The 26,811-nt window shown below is 40.4% G+C and overlaps 2 protein-coding genes across 3 annotated transcripts; both read right to left on the reverse strand.

Moving 5' to 3' along the window:
- Positions 1-4,844: 4,844 nt before the first annotated feature.
- tdh (L-threonine dehydrogenase) lies at positions 4,845-11,785 on the reverse strand. Of its 2 annotated transcripts, XM_069723516.1 has the most exons (10): positions 11,510-11,785; positions 10,606-10,989; positions 8,401-8,595; positions 8,108-8,150; positions 7,922-7,992; positions 6,952-7,101; positions 6,673-6,845; positions 6,366-6,456; positions 5,766-6,035; positions 4,845-5,312 (listed from the first exon to the last, which is right to left on the reverse strand). In XM_069723516.1, exons 3-10 carry the CDS (start codon positions 8,585-8,587, stop codon positions 5,173-5,175), a joined length of 1,125 nt encoding a protein of 374 aa, XP_069579617.1. In that variant the 5' UTR covers positions 8,588-8,595; positions 10,606-10,989; positions 11,510-11,785; the 3' UTR covers positions 4,845-5,172. The 2 variants fall into 2 exon arrangements, with proteins under 2 accessions (XP_069579617.1, XP_069579618.1); XM_069723517.1 differs by lacking the exons at positions 10,606-10,989; positions 11,510-11,785 and adding an exon at positions 9,619-10,382.
- Positions 11,786-14,809: 3,024 nt separating this feature from the next.
- On the reverse strand, positions 14,810-26,178 carry mtmr9 (myotubularin related protein 9). Its single transcript, XM_069723511.1, has 11 exons — positions 26,092-26,178; positions 25,506-25,690; positions 24,919-25,027; positions 24,619-24,744; positions 24,300-24,473; positions 23,928-24,145; positions 23,532-23,693; positions 23,279-23,420; positions 22,791-23,011; positions 22,223-22,374; positions 14,810-17,158 (listed from the first exon to the last, which is right to left on the reverse strand). The coding sequence occupies exons 2-11, from the start codon at positions 25,685-25,687 to the stop codon at positions 16,995-16,997; spliced, it is 1,650 nt and encodes a 549-aa protein (XP_069579612.1). The 5' UTR covers positions 25,688-25,690; positions 26,092-26,178; the 3' UTR covers positions 14,810-16,994.
- Between the last annotated feature and the right edge of the window lie 633 nt (positions 26,179-26,811).

Consider the following 26,811-nt stretch of genomic DNA (forward strand, 5'->3'; position numbering starts at 1 on the left):
AGGTTGCCAGTCCATCACGGGGGCAGCACATAGAGACAGACAGAAACAAAGACCATTCACGCTCTCATTCACACCTAAGGGCAATTGGTAGAATCACCAATGAACCTGACAAGCATGTCTTTGGATGGTGGGAGGATGTACCCGGAGAGAATCCACGCAGCCACAGGGAGAACATGCAAACTCCACACAGAAATAATTAGTACAATTATGACTTTCTGCACCCTAAAATGATAAATCCATCCTCACCTACATTTTCCTGGGCTTATTTGTCTTGTTTCTAGTGTCTTATTTGTATAGTTTTCTGTTTCTAATTCTATCAAACACTGGAAATGGTCACCTTCTCCACCCCCATCAGTGTAGACTGAATATCTAACTCATTGATAAATAAATCTGTAAGTAATTATGGGTAGTGTGAAGGTACACTATAGTGACAAGCTTGTATGCCCCAGAGTCTTGTCCTAGTTGCACAGCTTTACTTGAGGGATTAAAGTGAACAAGATTCACCTGATCTGCTGTTCCAGCATCAGGTATCCCTTTAGGTTTGTGTGAAACTCTAATCTGACCACAAAACTGTGGGTAAAGTTACCTCAAGCACAGGATTAAAGCAAGGTTATGTAACAGAAGCCTGAACGGGATCACTGACAGTGCATATTATCATCTCAACTCACCAGACCATCCTAGAAAGAACATGACAGTAAACCTCCTAATATTCTGTGTCACTGTGCCTTATCAGCCAGTCTGGCTGGCAGTCCTGTTTGCCTTTCTCTTTTCCAGCTAACCTTGAATGAAGGCTGTTGTATGTTGCAGCCATGAGGACGTTATTCAGATTCAAAAAAGGCTTTCCTATGCACGGGTCACATGTTCAAACTGTGCACTTGCAGTGTGAAGGTCAAAAACTCCATACGGAGCTCGTTACAGGAATCATTGAATCACGGAGATCATAAATGGAACCATGGTCCAAGACTCAAAGTTGATTTTTGACTCTTGGATCAATTGTAGAATCTGTCGACTAGGGCAGTAAAGAAGTTTAGGTCAGTTTCTTTATTGTCTCACAGCACGACATTCTTTTTTGCACCAAGGCAGCATGATAAATATAATCATAAAGCATTTAAAACTTTAAGATTATTAAAGACATTAAAGCGTTCAAGACGAGCCTGTGCTTTTTGATGAACCAGAAGTAACTGTTCTGTCTGTGTGTGTGTGTGTGTGTGTGTGTGTGTGTGTGTGTGTGTGTGTGTGTGTGTGTGTGTTACTGGGAAACAGATGAGGAATAAAGCAGCCACAGGACTTGACTGTTTCCAGTCAGTCTGAGAGCCTCGAACTGTAAGGGAGGGATATACTTTACAGTATACTTGCCTCCACAGTTTTCATTTGAGGCTGGAGTTTAGGCCATGGATGTATAGGGTAGGAGGGTGCTGGTGGTAGTGGTGGTGGTGGTGTTGGGGGTGGGGGGGTCTTGCCCTCCATTACCATGGCAACAGGTCTCCTTGTGAAATAACAGCTGTGGCACAGAGGGTTATGGCATCTTTGGCTCACTGCCCAGCACCTCCCTCCTCCGTGCTTCTTTATGTCTTGTCCTTCACTTTCTGCCACGGTCCAACATAATCTGCCGCACAGCGTGCGAATCTTATTACACTATGACGAACAAAACACTGGGGCCCAGGCTACCGAGGGAGCTCTCTGATTGGCTGGTGGGAGGCAGGGCTGCAAGCGTGTGTACACACCCAGGGAGAGGTCTTACATAAGAGGCAAGATTTTCCTTACAAGAAAAGAGAACATGAAGTAAAAAGTGAATGCCTGTTCAGATGCCTCTTTGTTTCCTCCTCCAAATCTCCAAACCCACAAACCCCCCAGCCCCAAACCCCACCCTTCCCTCTTGGAAAGCTTCGTCTGCGAGACACACACACACACACACACACACACACACACACACACACACACACACACACACACACACACACACACACACACACACACACACACACACACACACACACACACACACACACACACACACACACACATGTTCAGTCATACTCAGATACAGATATGCAAAACAAAATTGGTAGGAGGGAATATTTTGCCTCTTACCACACGCCAGCAGCCAGTAGTATCAGTTCTATATGTATGCAGTGCATGCCTGCACATGTACATATGTCCTGGAAATCCTGAGAGATATTCATATATATATATATATATATATTTTATTTTATTTTTTAAGTCATGCGTTAGTGTACAGGCTTTGCTCTTAGTTCGGGCCATCTTAAATTTGTAGCTAAATGTCAGTAAAAAGACTCCCTGTTTTCAAAGGCTGAAAAACTAAATTAGACATAGGCTTTATTTGGAAATAAATGCAAATTCACTGCAAATATTGGTTTAATCTACAGTTCCACATTCCTGCTGAACTCCTGACAACCAACAATCTTCCAATCTTTCAACAGAAATTACATTAAAAAAAATAATTTTGACAATTGAAATTACAAATTTACAGATAAAAGATTCTGTAATTTGTAAACTCTTTTAAGACTAAAAAAAAAGACCAAAACTGCAGCTATTTTGCAGTCAAACTAACACAAATTCATGTTTGCAAGTATGATGTAGGTACTTACAGGGTTGTTTTCATGATTTGCTGATATTGTCTTCCCTCTGTTGTACAAGTTACAAAATCAAAATAATTTAATTTGTTTAAAGTTGGCTGGATGTGTAAAACTGGTGGGGTTACAGGAATGTCTGCAAAAGCCTGCATGCAACTTTAGAAGGTTTGTTGAGACTTATAATTATAAAATACAAATCATTCCAGCTGGAGAATACACCAGCCATTTTACTGTCACACATTCGGGGACAAAGAAGGTGCTGAGTAGTGATGAGAGCTTATGTAAGTGTGTGGGTGATATAAGAGCCTGAATGCTCTTTCACTTGATCAAAATGAAGTAAAGAGAGTCTCTCGGTGCACTCTGCCAGTCAACAAGATCACCTGAAACAGCAGCAATCACTGACATAGAGAAATTGAAGATGGGCTGTCAAGTGTGGAGTCAAGGACATTGCTGTCGTCGGGGTTACAGTTTATGATCCTGTTTGGTGAACAAAATACAGCAGCACCACTTCAGTGCTTTTATTGATATGCTGAGAAAGGCACTTTTCAAAGGGATGGTTATTTGGCCCTTCTTCTTCATCTGTAGGAGATTGAAGTCTAGATAAATAACTGGAGGGCCATTCTGTACACACACATTTATAGATTTGCACACTTGCTGATTGAAGCCTACGCCACTCAACTAAATACATGCAGAAATATTTTAGTGAAGTTGCATATATTAGGCAGCGTGGAGTCAACAGGAACAAAAACACTGAACCCCAAAGTTCATTGAGCCTTCATGCTGAGATCTGAACCAGTTTTGCTACAGTTGCTGCTAAACAACTGCTTGTTGACTCAATTTACACTGAATGTCAAATAAAAAGGAAGGATTTAGTAACATGAAGATTAAACCTTATCTTTTTTAATCTGTGAATTAGTCTCACTGATAAACCTTCCTCAAGCCCGAAGATGTTTTGGTTCATTTATGGTGTGGTCATTTTGGACACAGAAAATAGTTTATTACCGGTCCCAGTTGTCAACAACACTAGAACACAATTGTTTACGCTGTAAACTAAAATCTTTCCTGTGATGAAATGAAAATGCAGTCCTGTTTTTGCTGACGTGTCCAAAAGTCAGATTGATAGAGGTCATACTTGAGGTGACGCTGTTAATTGTGTTTTATAGACGTTTCAGAATGCCACGTCATTTTAAGCTTGGTCCATTAGGATCATACTCTGATTTTATCTGCTGACCATAATGATGTAATATCCAGTTAATACTCGACTGCTTGTGTAACTCACAGCCAAATTTGTCTGGTGGGCACTTTTGTTCTGCTTTAAAATAAAGGGGATTTAATTCCTTTAAAACATAATGTCTAACACTCTTTACGAAAGACAAACAAATATATGTGTCTAGGATTGAAGTGTTCACAGTTAAGTTCAAAGACTGCGAAGTGCACTTTGTCCTAAAATGTTTGGCATGGCGGGCTCACCTCAACCTTGAGTGTAAAAACTAAACTGTCTTTGGTTTCTTTGTCAGATATCAACAGAGATTGTTGGAAATCACAACTAAATGTTGTGAAGGTGTGAAATCGACCACAGAAACAGACAGAGGTATGTGGAAAATGCTTTATTGTCAAAGATTGTCGTGTGGTTCCAAGAACAGACAGAACCCGCTAAGACTTCTACATAGAAACCAATGTCAGCATTTCTTTTACAGAATTACAGACACCACTGAACGTGGCTAAATGTAAATGTGGCATATGGTGTCACATTTCCCTTTTTTGTGTCAAAATAATCTGACTGCTGATGAAAAAAATAAAATAACATAAAAGTGAACATGAACACTTAGAAACAAGAGTGTTAAGAAACGCTTTTACTCGATGAAGCTCTCACACATTTAAAACCGACAGAATAAATAATGTTACTTGGAATAAACTGAAGAACAATTACTGCCCCGCAATGCTCGCAATACAAATGCGTCTTATCAGATGATCAAACCCCACAGGTGATTATGTTCATGTATTTGTCAGAAATTTTCAGATATAATTCCTTTTAAAGTGCATCAAAGACACAAAGTATATCGCTCAATTGATTTTAGCCTCAAGAGCTTTAGGCATACCTGAATTTTGACAATCCATGGAAATAAAACAACAGGTAGAATTGTTTACAAATGCGCACTGCAATATTCCCCATTTGTTAACTTGATATCCCCCCCCCCCCCCAGAAAACATTGCAACGTTTTGCGCAATTCATCAACATGCAAGCCATCTTGTTTTTCGTCCAAACAAGTTTTCACAGGCTGAGTCGATATCCCTGATACTGACACCCTTCAACTGATAAACTGCTCTTTACCCAAATGTCCGAGCAGAAAAAGGGGAAAAGAGAACTAAGCAGGGGTAGATAGGCAGGAGCGGGGATGATTGTCTAGCCCGCCCACCTTTACATTCTGGAGACTTGTGCCAGGCAAGCAGAGCCCTTCTGATTTTTACGGAGAGAAATGAGGGAACGACTATGTACAGGCCATGTTTCTCTATTCTCTTTGGTCAGTCTTTACATTATGTACAAAAAACAAAATTCTCGGACTGATACGGCGTGCAATCAGTTAGCACGAGCCATGCGTGTTTCTGCGCCAAAGAAGTTGAGCATCGTCTGGACGAGCTCTGGGAGATCGTAATCGTGTTTCCAGCCCCAGTCCTTCCGTGCGTTGGAGTCGTCAAAGTTCATTGGCCAGCTGTCAGCTGGAAGGAAACAGATATGTGGAACATAATTTAAAAACATGCCGGTTTGGGATTTAAAGCATCACGTAAACATTTCCATCCTAAATCTTCAAAAAAACGTGAACACCTAACAAATGAAAAGCTCAAATCATGCAAGTTTAACCCCATCCCTGTTAAATTGAATACACTCCGAGATTTTGGTGCTACAGTCTTAGCTTATGGAGGCCAACGTTAGCAAACTTTAAATAGATACTGTTGTGTAACTGACATTGCCGAGCCGGCTTGTTTACTTAGTTACACTTCACTTTAATATATCACAAATTAGCCTTTAAAGCTGCTGACTCAAACAAATCTTAGCGATCTCAGGCAAATTCTGCGTTTCACTCTCCTGTATTGGTCACTCGTCACCTCAGTCATTGCTGCTCAGAGGAGAAAAAAAATGTGTTTGCCTCAACAAATCAAAGGGTGGCTTACCGATTGCCTGTCGTACGGGGTCCACGTCATACGTGACCTCCAGCTCGGGCATCTGCTTGTGGAGCTCCTGGGCCAGCTCCTCGGGGGTAAAGCTCATGGCGTTGATGTTGTAAGTCCTCATGCTGAGTGTGTCACCTGGCGCCTCCATCACCCCCAGCGTGGCACGCAGGCAGTCGTCGATGTACATCATGGGCAGCCGCGTGTTGGGTCTCAAATTGCACTCAAACTTGCCACTTTTGATTGCATCGTGGAAAATCTGGACAGCGTAATCTGACAGAAAATAAACACGATCATTATACCAATTCTGAAATGAACCCTCCTGATTAAATATAGAAAAAAGGAACAAAAGCAACAGTGCTAAAGTATTTGGACTAAGATTTATTTAATACTGCAGTTATGAAAAAAACAAACAAAGTGATAAGAACAAAAAATTGGCTGTGATGTGGCTGTGAAAGTATGGAGATTAAAAAAAATAGAAGTCATAAGAATTCTCAGTTATAAATCAGTTGCATAACAAGCTTGTGACATGGCAGGAGAGGTACAGGAATAGGCCTCCATTAAAACTGAAACCATATACGGTCCGAACTTTATCGCTCATACCTGTTGTGCCGCCTCCGGGCATGGAGTCAGCAGAGATAATCCCCGGGTAGCGGAGACAGCGGAAGTCCAGCCCGTACCGGTGGTGGTAGTACTGTGGAAGAACAGGAAGGACTAATTTATTGATCATGTAAAAAAAAAGGCCAATGTAAAATCAGTTCTGTCAGTCATACGTACCAGTCAATATCAATCAATAATGACAAAAAACTGGCATTACTCTATTATAACTTGCATTGAGAATAAGCATTGAGGATAGTCAGTTCTTTGTGGTCTTGATTTGCAGTGACGAAATAAAAATCTGGACTCTCACCTCTCCCATCAGCTCGGCATGGACTTTGGAAACGCCATAGATAGTGCGAGGTCTCTGCACACACAGGTCCGGTGTAGGGTTGCGGGGTGACGTAGGACCAAAGGCCCCGATGGTGCTGGGGACAAACAGACGCAGGCCGTGCTCTGCCGCGATGTCCAGGATGTTGTGAAGCCCTAAGAAATAAATCGATCACTGAGTAAACTACACTTCAACATTTCAGGGAACATTGCTGTTGCTTACCACTAAATCTGCAGGACTTAATGAGAGGAAGTTACTCACCAGTGATGTTCACAGAGCGTGCCAAGGCCACGTTAGCCTCTCCCACAGCACTGAGGAGGGCGCTGTAGTGAACCAACCAAGTGATGCGGTTGTTCACCACAATTTCTCGCAGGTTCTTGTAGTCCAGGATGTCTGAGTAGATGAAGGGGCCTGATGGGGACAGAGAGGATTCAACATTGTATATTAGAGGTATAATTGTTCTTGATTAAAATGGCAAAAATGACAAATGTCTACAGTGACAGCAATTGTGCTTGTTTGTCAGGGATGTTGCCTCTTATGCTGAGCTGTTATTACAGTGCATCCTTTTCCACTGTTGTACTAGCTGCTAATGTATCGAAACGTGTGTTTTCGCTGGTGCATATTTCTCAAATTTTTCCTCGGAGCTGCAGGCTGTTACTTGCTGTGATCATCAACATCTTTTGGACAGCTCATTACTGGACTTTAGCAGAGCAAGAGTCAGGAATTGATTTGTGAATTTTCCGGGAGCATTTTTCAGGAAATCGTGACGTTCCCTCAAGCATAAATAAAAGAAAACTCAATATGAAGAGGTTTTATTTGCCAGCACTGCAGCTCCCTTATTTGAGCATTTCAGTCAGAGGCAAACAGCTATGAAACATTTGCAACATGTTAAACAACCCTGATTGCCAAATACCTGAATTTTTGAAAGGAAGAATACAAGTCATGAGAGGAACTTTGTGGTCTGTCATGGGATGAAATAAAAACTTTCCAGACACGAAACAGATATGATATTTTGAGGGCAACTAACTCTTTATCTAACATTTCGGCATTGTTGCTTGTTGAATGCACCTGACGCTGCTTTGTACGAATGAATGCAATGTAATCAAACACCCTTGTGAATGTGACCTGTCTCGAAAACTAAAAACAGAACATTGTATAATGGTTGTGGTGTGTGTTTGAAATGAATAGAGTTCACACTGCAGAACACACTTCTTACAAGAGTTAAACTCACCACTGTGAAAAACGTTGCTGGGAGGTTTCCTGATGTCAGACAGAATGACATTGTTCCTTCCAAACCTATTCCTGTAAAGAAGTCACCGTTACACACCTTTAAATACATTATTGAACTGGTTACAAGTTATGCTGCAATTAACATCAGCTACGTGTCATTTGTACTCAGACAAATGTGAATTCCTACCTCAACAGTTTGGCCAGCCCCACCCCGAGTTGTCCCAGGCCACCTGCAAAGGACACAAATACTAAGTGAGGACACAGCACGCATTAAATGAACAGCAGCTAATAATCATCAGTGCTGGTTTCCATGGAGACTAAAGTATCCAAGAAGTAGAGTGGGCCATAAGAAAAAGGTCAAAGCCCTTGGCGCCCACACTTTAGCTGGCGATCCTCTCTGCTTTCGTTGGCTAACCAGAGTAAATGTTGCAGGTGTATTTAACAAGTGTCGCAAACTGCCCAGAACCAGATGTTGCGTACCTGTGATGAGCACCTTGGGGTGGTCTGTTTCGGAGAAGGACACGGAGTGGAAGCTCGCGTCAGAAGTCACCTGTCGAGGGGAGAAGCTGATGTTGCGTACAGCCACAGCGAGGGGCCGGCAGCCACACCCGGGGCTGCTGAGCAGGGCCTGCTTGGCCACCTTGCTGAGGGTTCTGACGACAGGCATGCTGGTACCTGCAGGTGGACAAAAACAGAATAGTGCGTTGACTTTTAGGTCCCTCTAGGGCTCACAAATTCCACAGGCAGCAGTGATATTTAGTGTGCCAAGAGTTTTTTTTTCTTTTAAGGAGAAGAGTTCTGATTCCCATTATGTTGGGAGCATATTTGGATCACGGACATATATATATTTGACTGCCATCATTTGGTGGCCTCTTTCAGCAAAATTTTTGGGCAAAGCTCCCAAGTTCTGTGTCAAGAGATTTGGGCTCCCCTCCAGACTCCAGGCACCAAGAGACAAACAGAGGACTCGACCACGAACCTGGCATTGAGGCAGACGGCTTAATTTGCATCCCTTTCTTCCCAGCTTGTATATAATATATATAGATATATACTGTACTGTATATACTGTATATCCTGTGCATTTTATATTTTTTTTTACTGTTATTTTATTGCTTTTCTATTATTCTATTATTATCTTATTGCTTCTGTATGCTGCTGTAGCGAAAAAAAAATCCCCCTCGTGGATTAATAAATTAACTACCTAACCTAACCTAACCTAACCTAACCTAACCTAACCTATCTTCTAGTTACATAAAATAAACCTGAAAAAGGTTCTGAACTGCAAGAAAATGTACCAACAGGGAAGACACGTAGTCTACAGCTGAATGCAAATGACCGACTAGCCATAAAAATAAAAAAATAAAAAAATAAAGCGCAACAGGAGCACTCGAGCGCACAGCAAAACTTTATTTATTATTATTTAGCAACTTTATTATTATCACAACTTTTACCAAACTTTCATGCAGCATTAGAACAATTTCATTTTCAGAAACGCTCAAGGGAAACCCGAGCACCTAGAACAATTAGGCCTGAAACTAAAAGCAGCTCTCGGGGTGAATAATATCATTTACACGTGATGCGTTAATAGCGCAGTTCTGGGTTAAATGTAATGGAACTTTATCTTTAGTGTTTCTTCATTTGTTCATCACTTACATGCGCCAATTTTCCCGCAACGCATCACTTCAGAAATGGACTTACCGAGTGAATTTGGAGCTTCCAAAAAAGGAAGAAAGAAAGTGACTTGAGCGTACTTATACTGCCCTGCCTTCGGCGACAGCCAATCAGGGAGAGAGGGCGTACAGCGGTATACAGTAGCCTTCTAGCGGACTAACGGTGCCAAGACCAGGTCGGCAATCACCGAGGCAGAATTTGGAGGTATTTGTGGGACGATTTAGAAATCACATGAAACTGCGTTTGTATTAACCCCCTTAAAAGTAGTAATTTAACAACATATACATTGTATTAGACATTTTAAAAAAAAAGAAAAGAAAAAAGAAAGATCACAAATTAAGCATCAACAATAAAACTTCATCAACTTTATGCGCGAGAAAGCTATGCGCTCCTGTTCCATCTCAGCCCGTGGTCTATGCTCCCCACATCATGAGCTGTCCGCTGTTGTGCCAACATCGTTTCACGTTACACACCATGTAAGCCATTTGTAATAGGGGCTCAGATCTGCATCCCCCCTTTTCTTTTGCAACGCGTCATATCATAGATATGCCCATAATTTAGTTCCATAACGGCACCGGGCGCCGATCTCTATCGTTGCTTTTTTGTTTGTTTGTTTTTTGTGATGCTGAGCACTATTAAGAGGCTGGCAAATGTATTAATGAGTGAGAAACCTTTTCCAAAAGAGGGATCTGTGTGTGAGAAACAGTCAGCCACCCAGATAATTGAAACCAAGCCAGTGCGCCGAATTGAAGCTATCTTGGCACGCTGCCTGAGCCGGGTTTTTGTTTTGTTTTTTTTGCCTTTGCCAAAAGCACAAGGTTGAGGGTCTCAACAAGAAATTTCGATTGAGCATATTATAAAAAAAAAAAAAAGCACACTATAATCAATCCAAGAAGCACGTGGTCCCCGGCAGACAAATATAAGATTGAAACATCAATTAAAACATTTCATTTTATTTTTAAACGTGAGCAGATTAATACATGAAATACAGTATACCGAAAGCAATTTACTCACCAGGACGATAAGCAGTAAAAAAAATTTAAAAAAAAAAATCCTGTCCGACTTGCTTGATGAGAAAGAGATGCCGCTTGCTGCTTGGAGCTGATCCTGTCGCTTTCAGCGCTCTGACGCGGCGTCTGTGTTATCTCTGTCTAGTGTTGCATCAGCTGCGTCTTCAAGCTATATATCAGCGGCCATCTGGTTTCAGGGGAAACCGGCTTTCTCTCGGATTGGTGGAGCCCCGGAGGTGCGGTCCTCCCTCTCTGACCATCCCCTCCCATTCAACCGTCACCGACACCCGGCGCAGCGTGGCAGTACATCATGTGAATGTGTCCATTCACTTGCCGGTCAAAACTACAACCGCAACTACACTACTCTTTTGCCTCCAAAGAAGTGAGACTGTCCAAAGAAACATGTGATAATAGTGATGAATACTGGATGTAGTCAGTAATAGCCAGGTGGTCGTCATAAGGCAAACAAACTGAATGTTTGCACAAATACGCCGCATTTGGATTTCCCACCTCTATTAATCGATTTGTCCACAAAATAATTTTGCTTAACCCAATTTCCTAGAGTCCATGTTTCAAATTAGTGATTTTTTTTTCTTCTGTCCAACAGTAAAAACTCAAAGATATTTTTTGTTCTCATAAAACACTTGAAAACAGCTCTTACTTGCAATTTACAGCATATTTACTAAATGACTTTGCATCTTTTTCTCAGCTAAAATTCTGAGGATCTGACAAAGTCTGAAAATTAAACTCAGTTAAAATGACACATCTTTATGCAATGACTTTGCATCTATCTTCAAAGATAACATTCTGAGAACAAGACAGATGTTGCCTATGCCTCCACATAAATTTGACACTTATTCACCACCTGGATTATGCAAACTTGACAAACAAAAGAGTTCAACACTTACTTTCTGCTGCTCTCCCAACAAACGTCTTCAAATATGTTTTTTCCCCCCAAAGAACAGTTATTAAGCTTCCTTTTAAAAAGTCAAATTGGGATACCTAGACCCATATCAAATCACACTTTTTTTTTTTTTTTTTAAAGTAAAGATAATTGAAAAAGCTGTTTTTAACTAACTTAACACATTTCTGTTGCAAAACAATTTCTTAAAAAAAAACTTTTAAGTTTTAAATGACATTCATGTGAGCAGTGACACGTCAAAAACCTTCAGTCAGTGTTACTGGATCTCTGTGCTGCATTTTACACAGTTGGCCATAATATGCTTCTCAGCAGAGTGGAAAAGTGGGTGGGACTTTCAGGGACTGTGCTAACTTGGTTAAAAATCCTATTTTCAAGATAGGAATTGTTTTGTGTTAATTGTTGACAATGAGTCTAAGAAAACAAAAATCACATATGGAGTTCCTAAAGGGATCCATTCTCGGGCCTGTAAATGCTGCCTCTCAGATTTGGAACATTGTACTATAATTATGCAGATGACGCACAACACATGGCGCATAACAGTGTCATCAGGTCACTACGGCCCCCTTACATTTGCTTAATAAGTGCATTGAACAAATCAAGGAGTAGATGTGCCAGAATGTTCTACAAATGAACACAGAAAAAAAAATTAATAATGTTTTTGTCCCAAAGAACCAAGATTTTAAGTCAACGCTCACTTTGAATCCATGTCACAAAAATTGAAAAATAAAGCCGTCAAGACACAATTATGATTTTGGAACTAAATTTTACCAGCCACATTACCATGACACAATTAGCACACCTTAAAGAATTAAAAAAAACTTTCTGTGTAAACAAGATCCAGAAAAACTTGTTCGTGCTTTTATTTTCTCCGGGCTAGACTATTGTAATCCGAAAAACAAACCAAACAGCAGCAGCTCATCCAGAATACTGCTGCCAATTCATCATTAGGACCACAAAAGTGAAACACTGCACTGGCTTCCTGTGCTTCAAAGTATACAATTTAAAATCCTATTACTTGTCTTCGAAGCTCTGAATGGTCTCAGGTCTGTATTGCATTGTGGATTTACTTTACGTTCTGAAGTATTAAGACCCCACAGGTTATCTGAAACAGGCTTAGTCAGCTTTCCCTTAATCAACGATAAGCAACGTGAAGCAGCTTTTAGGTTTTATGCTCCCCACCTGTGGAACAAGATTCTAGAAAGAACTCATTTATATAAGGGCTTAAAACATGACTGTTTGCTGAGCCTTTCCGGTAAAGTAAATACATACTTAATACTTATTTTTAATGTTAAACCATGTATTTGTTTTCTTCTGCTTTTATTGTCTTTTATGTTTTTTTTAAAGTATCATTTTGAATGTTTTTGAATTGCCTTGTGTATGAATACATTAAAAGCTTTATTTTCTTTTACATGTAATATCACTATTTGCTAGTTTAACTGTGATATTTGTATGGTATTACTCAACTATATTGTACTGCCAAACAACAATCCTTTCAATATTACTGTGTAGAAAAATCCACCCATCATAGGGCAAAAGAAATTTGCATTGCCTGAAGAGCAGGTTTGGCCAAACGAATTTGACCTCGTGAATCAAACAATCTCACGTGTCTACGGACACAGAAGGCTTACACAAATATTTAGATATGTCAGTAAGTAGCTGGCTTCTGCAAGAAGCAAACAAATTGCAGAACTGATGGAGTTGTGCAATCAAACACTTTTAATGACTTTAAAAGGCACTTCACACAAAACTATTAAGGCTGCACTGCAGGTTTTATGACAGTAAATAAAAAGGTGGAGCTATACAGCCTCTTTAATTTGAATGTGGCAGAATCTAATTGTGTTTATCAGCAAAAAGTATGATGCAAATATGTGCACACCCCGTTTGACTTTGAGGTTTGTTTGCAGTACGGGCCAAAGAGACTGACCATGTTTCTTAATGGAGCGACCGAAGGGTGGGGCTTAAGATATGTGCTGCAATGTGAGTGGTGGATGTGTACACTCCCCCACGCCTGTCATCACCAAAGAGAAAATGACTACCTCAAAAACAAGTTCATCTGTGAACTGGCACATTTTTACTCAAAACAAAACCTGTATATCTCAAAGGAAAGTTTCGATTACCTCCATTAAAAAAAATTAAAAAAAAAAAAAAAAATTCAAATACATATTTTGCTGGATGAACTTAGATAACCTCGATCCTCCCCTGTGCATTCTCAGGAAACACGAGAGGAAAACGATACCTGATAACTATGAGATTAGCCAGCTCGCCATTAAAATAGGGATTAAAAAGTTTAACATAATTCAAATCTGTTACTTCACAAAGTAACAAACTTAATCGAGGGTACACACCATCCTTCTTTGTTTCAAGAGGCCATCAAAGGCTCCTGTGTGATTAGTAAAGCAAGACTTTCAGCTATAAAATCTGTGTAGTGAGAGACACAAGGTCACGCTAATACGGAGAAAAGATGGCTGAATGGTAGTAGTGTAAACACTGTGGCTGTCATTACATGACAAGCAGCTGATCTCTGGCTATTTATTCCCATCACCTCATCAGATGAGTGCTTTGTCACAGCAGTGGCAACATATTCAGTGAGGTGGCTGGGGTGCTTGTTTACCAATCTCTGTAGAAGCTATAAGGGGACAGGCAAAGGGAAAATTGAATTCCATGCCACCTGCCATTATAGTGGAGAACAGCTCCTCCATCATATGATCTGGTCACTGCCAATGAAGTGTCATGTTACATGTTATAGATCATGTATTTCAAATCCAGTTTGCTGTTTTGAGAAAGAAAAATAAAATAAAACAATTATAAAATTATTTTATATTAATAATTAATAAATAATTTGTTTAAGTAGATTTTCTTCTACCACCTGGGAGTACTAGGACAAATTGACATATTTTGACCTTGTAAAAGTTGTTATGGTCAATGCCTGAACGTATGTGGCTCGTTCTCTGCTACATACTCCACTAGGTTCACAGATAGTCAGTAACTTTGTCAGGTGGAAAGGGATTTTAGAGCTCTTTCGTAGAAACAGCTGCATGTCGTGCCAAAAAATTGGGTACGTGAGATTGGTGAGACAGAATCAAAACTAAAATACTGGTAAAACCAAAACAATGAGCTTCAAGACAATTAAAGACTCCACAAAGTTGAGGGTAACTGAGAGTCACTGTTTCACATGACATAAAGTTAAAAAATAAAGTTCTATTTTGGGTCATCTAAATGCTAAGAATGAAACTAAACTGGTGACTCTGTTACACAGGACATGCTGTGAGGAAAAAAACTCACGGGATTCATATTTTGTTCTGTAATTTTAATGGCTTGAAAACTTAAAAAAACATTTAAATATTTTGAGCAATAATAGATGTTTGATTAGCAGTGATAAAAGTACATCCATATTTATTTTGATTTTACAGTAAGGCATTGCACAAACGTAATAAGTACAACAGACAAAGTGATTATTTGTCCACAGTAAAGTACTCTTTTTAGAGTTTTGCCAACTTTTTGACAAAGCAGCAATCATGTAGAGATATTCTGCATAATGCAAGCAGAATAAACGTAGTAAAACTATAAATCACACTATTACTCTGGTTGGACTCATTGTTCCATTCATGCACACAGAAAGCATCAAGATGGCGTGTCTTTTTGGCTGAATAGGAAACAACGTAAATAGTGCACACATGAAATATACATGTAAACTTTCTCTTTTTAAAGCAGTTTAAAGTGGTGGCTGGAATAAGTTCAGTTTAGTGTGATTATGACAGCCTTCTTGAGGCAAAGTAGCTTTGATGTATTGAGATGACATTGAAACAAGCATTTCGTTACTGGCAAACAAACAAAACGGGCCAAACATGAAGACATTTTTATATTTACAGTGCTGCTTCAGCTTATAGTATTTCCATGGACAGCATTGAAAGCTGAGAATTTAGGGACACTGTCTTAGAAATTTTTCACTGCTCCATAATGACGGCGAAGTTAAAGATTTTGAAACCTTATGTTTCTATGTGGCTTTACTGACCATTAACTCGCTATGATTTTGGGGTTGTTGACAAAAATATGACACCTGATGTAACGACGCCTGAGGTGGACGTATTGGCATTTTTTTTTTCCTTTAACATTTAGAACTCTTTAGTCTAATATGGCAACAGCTGTTAATCGCATACAAATTAATATGTTAACAACAAAAATTATAATAAGAAGAGTATATTTCTGAAACTGGAGTATCGTACGATGTTTACCCACATATATACACATAAAGAAATTGAAATACTTTTCACACAAAGTGCATCAGTTCTGAAACTATAAAACTCATATGCGTTTTGTTGAATAACGTACTTGAGTGCTACAATTATTGTATAACTTTTATTACCAAAATATAGATTGGTCTTTAAAGCAATATCACACTTTAGTGTAATTGATCAACTCTTGTCAACTCTCCCTGATAACCAGGGCCTTGTTACTGTAACCATAACAACAAGACCCTGAGCACAATCGTTACATTTGTTCAGCCTCATTCTCTTATACATATTTTAATATTTATTTCAGATAATGAGGTTGGACGTTCAAGAGCCTTTCTGCTTTATGAGGTTGTATTAAATCAATTTTCTGTGTAATTAGTTTGTTTAAAATCTGTCCATTGGAATGATCTGATAAATGTACAAGAATCACGATATTTTGGTCAGATATATATTATGCAAACCTCGCCTCTCATTGTACAGTAGGTGGTGACCCTACCTACACTTGTTATGTCATCTCAACGTGCAGCAAAGTCACATATTGCCTTCTAGTACCCTATATGTTGCCATAGTTACTCTGCAGTGGTTCAGCGCCGTATACATTCAGCTGGATGTTTGGTGAAAATATGAACCCTGTAGTCATCCCCACACTGTTTCTCTTCAACTGTCCTCGAAATTTCGCCACATATTCTCAAAAAAAAAAAAAAAAATAGCCACAAATAAATAAAAGTATAATATGTCGTTTTTTGGGAGAAGATGGACTCGCTGAATGTGAAGACGTGTGTGTGTGTGTAAATGTAAGACAGTCCATGTGGGTGGGGGAGTTTGACAAAGCTTAGCAACTGTGAAGCGTAGTTTAAGAAAATCATTTTGGTGTGTATACATGAAGTGTACTGTAGGCAAGCTGATATAAGAGGACATTGAGATGAAGGATGCTCAGTTTTTAGCAGCATTCTGAGAAATGTTGAGGTTGTTTTTCTACATGTTTTCTCCAAGAGAGAGACTACAAAAGATGTACAGGTTTAAGTACATTGATTTATGTTCACTGTGTGAAGAATAACTATAAGATTTTAAAAATTGAAGAGCTTGATGATGATGTTCATTTTCTAGATTATGTTTTCAGATGAACAAAAATGCCTAAAACCAGGCTGACACTGACCTGTTTGTAAGTAGTTATTTTCACACTTTCTACCTCTTTCTTCCATCTCGCTTCCTTTAGCGGGTCTCTCTCTCTCTCTCTCTCTATGGCGTATGCAGCAGATGATCTTCGGTTTCCAGCTGGGCCAGCTGCCTGCGCAGGCTGTTTACTTTGTTCTGAAGTTCCTTGTTGTATTCAATTATGTGCACCATTTCATCGAAGGCCTCGTCCAAACACTTGGAGGATCGGTTCCAGCGAAGAAACACTCCTGTGATAGAAGAGCAGGAGGGCACTGTAAGTGATTAAAAAAGGACCAAAACATTATGAGAAAGTGGTTTCTCCTATTTTTATTGGGTTAGAAATACTGCCTCCGATTTTCACAATAAAGGCGGCGTGTGCAGTTACAGCACACGCATGTAACAATATAGAGCTTACATTTAATACATATTAACTTAGTTACTTGCATAAAACCTAAATAATAGGAACTAGACAGTGTGTATCAACGTTCTGGGAGTGGTTCTCCGAGACTGATTCAATTCGCTAAAATATAGGAAATATTAAAACCCAAAAGTGCAAACAAACACAAAGGACAACTTCATTAAAATATCAAAGGCAGAAAAACAATAACGTGAAGAGCAAAGAGACTTAGCTAAGAATGCATACACTAATTAAATGTCATTATTAAAGGAAATTTTACAACAACGCAGAGTAGTGGTTAATGTCTGGAGGGCAAAGGAGAGCACAGCGAGACGATGATTCAGGTCATTTTAGCTTGGCATAGTTGTAAACTTCATCATAAAGGTTTTAAGTTTAGAAGTTTTGAGACTGAAGCGAATGTGAATGTGAATTGATATCTTTATAAACAGAGCACATGTGACCCGATTGCAAAACAACAGGGTGCGGCCCTGTAAGAGGAATAAATGTGACCTCTGAGATGTGCAATATGACTGGAATGTATCACGTTGGATGGAAGGGAGTTGTTTGTCATATTGAGAACAAGTGTGTCAATCACCTGAGCCTTGTGAAATCAAAACTCTTTGAGAGGACAGTGACACATCTGTGGGTTACAGAGATTTACTGAGATATCGAGATCCCAATTTCTTGTCATTTATTTATTATCGGGTAGAAGATGGTTTTGTTACACTTCAACTTTGTTACAAATCAAGTTTTTAACCTGGTTAAAATGTTCATATGGTGTTTTTTTTTTTTATATGCCATTAGACATATCAAGAGTGAAATAAGCAGTCAACATCTTTGAATTGTGACTTGCATTGACAGTCTGAAAGTCTCGAAAGCACGGACTCCAACAACCAGGGTTTCATACGCCTCAAACCTAAAGAACCAATGCAGTCAAATGGCATGCGAGGCTTTCCACATCAGCAGCAGGCAAGCGGCAAAGGGGTGGGTGGGGATTATTTGCTAACTAATGAATTAAGACGTATTAAGGGACATTAAGGTGTTGAGTTACATTTAAGACAATTCAAATGCAATGTGGGAATTTGTTTTGGGGAAAAAAAATTGCATATGTTGTTTTGATGACCAGAGATGAGTTTTTACAAGTTTAATCAATGCCCACAGAGGAACTTAAAACTTCTTTGTCCTTGAATTACACGGATACAAATTAAGCAATAGAAAACTGCAGCTTAAGTTACCCCACTAAAAGAAATTGAAACCTTTACAAACAAACATTTTTAGCAAATACACTAAAACTCATCAACCTGCGGTCTAATTCCACGCAAATGACACCGTCACATACTTGCGTCATTCATTCATGACAATATCTATTTTCTATATTCTTCCTGAAGTTACCTGTCAAATTTAAATGAGGACAATTTTGCCCTAAATGCGACAGAACATTCAGGAGTATGTGGTATGTAAAGAATTTAAGCACACTAGCAGTCCACACAAGTGTCCACATCAGCAGCGAGAGATCTGGACGCCTATGTGGTTCTTTTAAGTATGCACAGCAGTGTGTGTCACTTTCTATGAAAGAGCTGCGTTAGCAGAATGTCACGTGCTCAGTCCGTTCTCAAATGTCATTTTCCACTTCGTATAGAATGAGGCTGTGACTCAAAGGCTTTGGGTAGTAAAGGAGGCCTCTCATACAGAAAGCCTGAACCTGATGACCCATCATGCATCTAGACCCCCTTCCCCCAGCTTTCCCTTTCGTATAGCATGACACAGATTCCCCTGTGACCTTTTCAAAGTTTGCCATACTGAGCCCATCAAAATTAACTCAAAGGTGAAGAAAAAAACCTGTTCTTTTCACCATCACTAACCGCTTACAACTCACAACACCCCATTTTTTAGACATTTTTGCTTGCTGGTTAAGTTTTTGGTCAATCAACTAATTGTTTCAGTTTCAGTACATCCATTAAAAGTTGTGATTTCAACCAATACGTACTGATTTCTTATGTTTCTTTCAATTAAAGCTGGGAAAGGCAAGGGTTATTTTTACACTCACTGGGCAAACGTTCCATAATAACCTTTAAGCATATTGTAATTCAAGTGGTTTGAAAGAGCACAAGACGACTGCACCTCGTCTTTGCTCTGTATTCAGGCTTTATAAAATCTAGCCCATGACAGAGACTTCAGGCCAATCGTGGGTCATTTCAGAGAGAGGGCATTCCTATTTGCGGTTCTACAAATTCAGATGTGTGTATATGTCCCATCAGATATTAAGTTTGATTCGGTGGCAGAAAATACCGGAGAAAAAGTTGCTAATCAAGCATTGGCAACACTTAGGAAGCATCCAATTCCACGGCTCAACTCTTCGAGGATGACTGTGGCAAAACTCTGCATTGTGCTGAGATTGTCGCAGGCCGCGACCAGAGGGCACGCGATTGACTGCACACCGGGCTCCTCGCGCACCCAGACGTTAAAGCATCGGTCCTTAAGGCAGTTAGCCAGGAGTGCATCGCTTAGGTCATGGCGGTGGGTGCAACTGCTTGCGTGTTCAGGCAGGCAACACGTGTTTCATGCTCATATGAAGCGCTACATATAACCTTGCTCGTCTGGTAGGAAGGGCTTAAGGCAGAAAGGTTTTGCCTTTAACAGGGAACCGCAAACCCAAGCTTTAAGTGCATTTATGTTTAATAAAAAAAAAAAAATTAAAAAAAAACAAAAAAAACAGCATATCCTTTCAAATTTAACACCATGCTGCTCTTAGCTGCCTACTCTTAGGGTTTGCAAGTTTCTCCTACTAATATTAATGAAAATGGTTATGACTATTACACAAATCTTAGATCCCATTCATTTACACTCAGCTGTGAGCTGCCTGGTAGTTTCACACTCAAAACGCACCTCGAGAGAAAAGAGCACAAAACATTTCAATAAACCACTATTGACTGCTGTGGTAATCCGGCCGCATTAGCCTGCTATCACTGTTTGTTTTGTTTACCACCATTTTGACACTTGAGGGCCTTTCCCACAATATTTCAACATAAATTCTTCTTATACACCAATTAAATATATTTATATAACCTATTCCTTATGAAAGCCATTACATTTATAATTGTGTTGTGTAATACTGTTGCTGCAGTCAGGTTTAGAGAGGCGTGCCACAGGACTAAGATTAGCGTGCATGTGACTGTTAACTGAGATCTGGTAGTAAAACGTTCCTCGCTGTCCCGCTACGGGGGCTGAGGTGTCAAGGAGGACACGTTCTGTACAACCCATAATAAGACAAATCCCTGATGTGGCCTAAGCGCAATCTGAGCAATGCTGAAAATGGAAAGATATATGTTTTACCTAATCATGCAACAGGATTCATAAAGGCAGTTTATCGCAGGATGTTCACCACAAACACACGTTAAAAAAAGCCACAGTTATTTTTAAGATTATTTCATTTTAACTGTTTAGACAGAACAATATTACATTTTTAAATAAATGATTTCCAATGCTTATAATTCACTGCAGAGCTGCAACCAAATATACTTTCATTATTAATTAAAGTTCAGATTAAATGTTTATCTTTACAGAAGTGGGAGTTTTGTCTGCTTGGAGAGGATCAAAGGTAAGAGGAAAACTGAGAAATTTGAGCATGTTGTGTTGTTTATCAAATCTCAAACGGTTTGCTGTTGCCATGACAAATTTACTTTTAAAATAATATATATGTATGCTTGTCGTTATTTATGTAACTTTGAATCACTGTAGGTGGGGATAGTTACTGGTGGCTCAGAGGGTTTATCTAGTTTATCAAGGGTTCAAATAGTGAAATCAATGGTGCCCTCTGCTGGTGAGACTTTAGAACGTCTCTCTGAGCTCAAATTTAATTATAGTTGGGAGTAGGTAGTAGGTAGGTATTTACTTTATTAATCCCCGAGGGGAAACTTTTTAATCTATTAATTAATAGTGGTGGTTTGTAGCCAATAGCTTACTCAGGTTTTAGGTTTAAGCCTGCCATCAGTCTGCACATAAATCCAAAGAATGAGTCAAAACCACAACTAACGTGTCATGGTCTAAGTTCCCAGCATGTAGACTTAATGGTTGACACACAGGATCAGACTGTCTGTCCCTGAAAACAATATCAGCAATAATACCAGCAGAGTAGAACACTCCCAGTCACAAAATTTCCATTAAAACCAACAAAACTTCCATTTATCCATTATGGGCAAAGGCAGGAGACACTCAGGACAGACTGCCAGTTTATCACAGGGCCAACATAGAAAGATAGACCATTATTCACACTCATATTTACATATTTGGCTAATTTAAATTTGCCAATAAACCTAGCATGTTAGTCATTGGACTGAGGGAGGAAGCAAGAGCACCCTAAGAAAACCCACGCAAGCACAGTGAGAACCTGCAAACTCCACATAGAAAGGCCCCAGTCAACCAGAACCATCTAGTTGGAAGCTGACAGTGCTAACGACTGCACCACTGTGCTGCCCCAAACAAAACTTCCCAGGTGTATTTTAAAATTTAAAATCATTTTCCACATTTACATACTTCAAAAAGGTGAACATTTTTCATACACAGGTTATAAAAGTATAAAATGTGTGACCTTCATTTTAAAGCTTTAGCTGAAATAAAACTGTTTTTGTGTGACATTGAGCAATAGGCTTTGTGATGATTAAGGCGGCCCTAATCCGCTTTTGCTCTGATTCAGCCACTCAACCACTTTACTGACCTGAAACCTGGTTTTAAATCCATTTACGCTCACTTACTACTACCTTCACCCATTCTATCTGTGATATAAGGACAAAGGTGATCAGTATTCTACATTCTTTCCCTTTGAGTTTACTTTTGTTGCAGTGTATAATACACTCTGACATTACCTACCGCCTACTGTATATGATCTCAGTCACTACATTTTTTGTTTTCTTCTTACCTTCCCACAGCAGCAGACTCTGAGGGGCCACAGAGGGCCAGATCACGAGACTGTTGGCCTCGTAGAGCGGGTTGGTGAGACGCTCCAGCTCCTGAGGCCGATTCACCCACGACCAGAGGGACACGGTCTTCTCAGGCAGAGACAATCTGGCTCTGTGGAAAAAGGTAAGAGGGTGTTCAGTTGCCGAGTAAGAACAGAAGCTGCTAAAAGTTTCTAACAGTGGGCTTGTACCCTCAAGAACACATATGTATGTGAATGAGAGAGGACAACCAAACTGAAGGGACAATTTTCCTTTTCTTCAATAAAAACTTTAGAAGTGACTTTGGGAAAGTGACTTTATCCACGTCAGCTTTAACAAAGCCTGTTCATGGCAAACAGCTTAAGTGATGAAAAGCTCCATCATATATATTTGGAAGATGTAACTCCTAAATAAATGGCACAAATAGGAGATTAACAGAGCAATGACTTATCTACTTTTGTAGACAGACATTGTACGTTACACTGTTTTTTAAAGACCCAAATGGCTGGCACAAGATGGTGGTCCAACATCAGCTAACTTCAGACTTGCCTCTCCAATGCACTGTTAACCAGGAAAGTCCCAAACTGAGAGGCGTAGGCGTGTTCGAAGAGCAGCACCAGGAAGCTCTCGCTGAACTCGAAGGAGCAGGGAAATTGGCGAAGGATCTGCCACACGCAGTCCAGGAAGAGCAGGAAGACGGGAGCCTCTTGGCGTGGCTTGCTGTTGGAGTAGGCAGACTGGCCACAGCGCTGCTGGAACGGGTGACCTGCCTGGGGAGGTGTTCAAAGAGGTTAGAGGGGCCATGAGGAGAATACCAAAACTGTCCCCATAAAGAAATCCAGATCCTAACTGGATGTTTTTGTAACTTAATTTGTGGCAAACAATGTCCCTTGTTGAACTAACATGCAGTAAATATATATAACTCAGTCTTGCCAAATGAGATGTCCTGCCATGTACTTTAATGCTCAGAAATAAATTCTACCAAAAGGGAGGAAAAGAAAAAGTCAGGCAGAGCATTAAAGCTCAGGGAAGGTCACCTGCAGCCATTCTCGCTCAACCAGGCTCTGGAAGCCTTTGATGGTCCTGCAGGCCGGATCAAGGATGATCTGCGCCAAGGAGGTCACCTGCAGCGTGGAGTCTGTCCCCTCTGTGCCGTGAACGAGCACCGACGCTCCCTCCCTGGGACAAACACACACGCTCACACTTTGTCAACGTGTCACCGGCTTTTTCAAGTATAGCATTTACTGCTCCAGGATTGTATAACAAGCATATAAAACATAGATCCCGGACCTGTCGATGCACTGGGCAGCCAGGCAGGCGGTGGTGAGGATCTCCTTGACGTGAGTCTGCCAGCTGGAGGCCTCGAGCTTGCTTAACCAGCGGTCCATGTTGTGGGACTGGTCGTTGCATGCCTCCACCAGCTTAATCAGGCTTTCCTGGAGGATATTAGATCTGGAAATAATAGATACTGTATGTTACAATGATAAAAGAAATGTCTGAATCGTTCATATAAATTGAATGCTTTGATTTCAATGATACAAATACACAACCAGTATCCATCTTATCCACTCTTCTTAACAGATGTTACCTTTCAAACGTGAAAAACTTAACTGGCCCTTGATATACACTGCACTAAGATCAGTTATTACTTATATGGAGCCCCAGAATTCTGTAGTAACCTCTCACCGTTCAATGGCCTTGTGGATCCTCTTCCACTGTGGGTAGTTGGCCTCAGACTCAAACCCTCCACCTCGAGCTTTGGCCTGCTGGGCAACATTGATGGTGCGTGTGTCGATGATGTACCCACGTTTTCCAGGCCGCAGAGTGGCATTGATCAGCTTCTCATCCTCCTTACACCGTCGCCCGTTGGTGCCTGTCAGTGGCTGACCTGCTCGCATCATCACCTGCGAGAGGAAGTGATTTGAGGGCTTTTCAAGAAATGTGTCGATTTACAAAGAGTGGTATGCTATGTTACTGTCAGCCACTGTAATACTCAAATCACTGAAGGGCAAAAGAAACACTTAAAGCCAGAGACGGCTTCATTTCCTTTGTGCTCACCATGCCGTTCTTCTTGTGATAGTAGCTAAGTACAGGAAAACGGCCACCGTGACGGAAAGTAGCTACTTTCCTCAGTGTGTCATCATCAACGTCTTTGGGCACTACAACTAGAGGGGGGTATGACAGACACACGCTGAAGTCCTTGTTGACGTCACTCAGTCTCCACTCATCTGTCTGAGAGAAGAGATAGTGGCATATTAAGAGAGGGAATGACAGAAAGCTTAGGACTCACAGCCCTGGGTTAAGCAAATTACTTTCTTATGTCACAGCCTACTTAAGAGTACAACCACTCAAAACGTATTGTCTGTGATATCCATACCATGGACTCCAAATCTTTAAAGGCATCCTGTGGAAGAAATGAATTCCATCCATCCTCTATGACTTCAAACATGGGTCGGTAGAAGAAAGGGTACATCAGGGAGGCTGAATCCAGTGTCGACAGAGCCTTGAGAGGAATAACAATATGTACTGGTTACACACAATTTTAATCCCAAGGAGAGTTGCCGCTGACACTGCAGATATAAACAGTACACAGTAAATGGAAAACATCTTGCTGCTAACAATAGTTCTAATTACTCTCCTGTTGGACAAAAGAATTATTTGGAGCGTTTGTTTTTACCTCAATAGAGCTGGCAATGTTGAAACATTCCTCCATGCCAGGAATGTCAAGCTGGATCACCCTCAAGTCTTTGCATTTTACTATGATGTTTCCCAGAGATCCCACAAATCTAAAAGACAAGATTCGATTCAAAAGGTAATGAAGATGAGTGACGGAAAGAAAAGCTGAGGGTTGACACTGCTGTACAGCAATAATTCCCCTGTATGAATCAATATGAGGCTGACGGTGGCCTTTGTATGACTCCTCATGTTTAGGTTTCTCTCTCGGCCGTGGATTGTCATTCATGTACAGTTCACGTGTGTGCATTCGGTAATCATTCTTACAGCCAGCCTGCTCAGTGATCAGGCTGTACGCACCCCAGCCCTGCCCGAGGACAACAATAAGGAAGCTTTTGTGGGAAAACGGCAGTAACAGCCAACAGTCACCCTCAAACTTCCTGCAAAAACTCTTTCACTTCCTCTACCCAACGTAAATTTAAGTGAGTAAAGCACATCGACACGTAAAAAAAAAAAAAAAATGCTCTGATCTGAGGTGCACAAATCAGAAGGATTGCACTGAAAACACAGGAGTAACAGCAGGATGATCACCTCTTCTCTATGGAGTCGATGTTTGAGTGAAGCAGCCACAGCTCCTCCGTGTTGTCCTGCCTGGAGGAGAGAATGAGGTGATGACCAGTCAAACACAGAGTCCCCTCCACCGTGGGCATGACGGGCCGGTGCAGGACAACCCCATCCACCCTGGGCGTCTTTATCAGCTCTGCAAACTCCATGATCTGACCAGAAACAAAATAAACAGCCCAGATACAGGGACAGAAATGGACAGGGACAGAAATGGACGAGGCTGCGGGTTCTTCTTTGGACGCAGATGGACAACACGACTTGGTTAGCTCGTGTTAGTATCAGTACGACATCCGAACCGAAGCCACGTTGCAGATCGATGTCAATTCAATTAAAACTCATAAATGCTGCAAAACTCCTGCCAGGTAGCTTGATTCGGGAAACGAAGTGGCTAACGTTAGCTCGGGAGCTAATCGTGAGAGAAACAGGATCGCGTGGCCATAAAACGTCATTTTCAAACGTACACCTTCATGTCAAAACATCACACGTATTATATGCATCCAGAACAAAGATGCAACCTTTATCGTCGTTGTTATAAACATTCATCACAAGTTACCTGATAATCTTTAATTTTGGGTGGAGGGCGAGACTGGTACGTTCACAAAAACACGCCGACTGGAAACAACGGACTTGGGGTGAAATTTGGCCTAGGTTAATTTGCATAGACTATTGCGCAATTCGTCTCTGTAATGGGAAGAACAACAACAACAAAAAAATCGTCGGTGCTTCCGCATGCGTTTTAACATTAACACTATAGTTATATATTAAATTCAGCATTATAGTAAAGCAACTGGAACAACAAAGTATGCCTGGATTCTCATCAAGTGTTCAAAATGTTCCACGTTTTTCACCAGTACCTGTACTTCTACATTTTACTTTTTGATGTATTGTGACTTTTTCTTGCGCGTCGATAAACTTTTAAAATAAACTTTTCTGTCCTTTATGGTTACGTTATCTTGCCGATTCCCAAATGCCCCCTTCATGAATTTCATTCCCCAGAGTGTACCCAGTACCCAAATTAAAAGCTCTACAGTATTCTATACAGGGTCCAGCCATATACTAAGTTTTTAACTTTAGACAGTAGGCCCATATATAAAGTTTTTAACCTAGTCTTGTTACTCGAATATTTGAAATTGTCCTTGATACTGTGAACATCAACAATGTCTCATATTTTGTTTTTACTGTATAATTTCACAATGGAATACAATGATTGGCTGATACCTGTTGATACACAACATTTGAAAAAGGTGAGTACTAGCTCTTATTTCCCCCCCAT

The sequence above is a fragment of the Brachyistius frenatus genome, unplaced genomic scaffold (assembly GCF_029030835.1).
Source record: "Brachyistius frenatus isolate BFR_SWC_R1_liver_20210118 unplaced genomic scaffold, ASM2903083v1 Contig_332, whole genome shotgun sequence".
Classification (NCBI taxonomy): domain Eukaryota; kingdom Metazoa; phylum Chordata; class Actinopteri; family Embiotocidae; genus Brachyistius; species Brachyistius frenatus.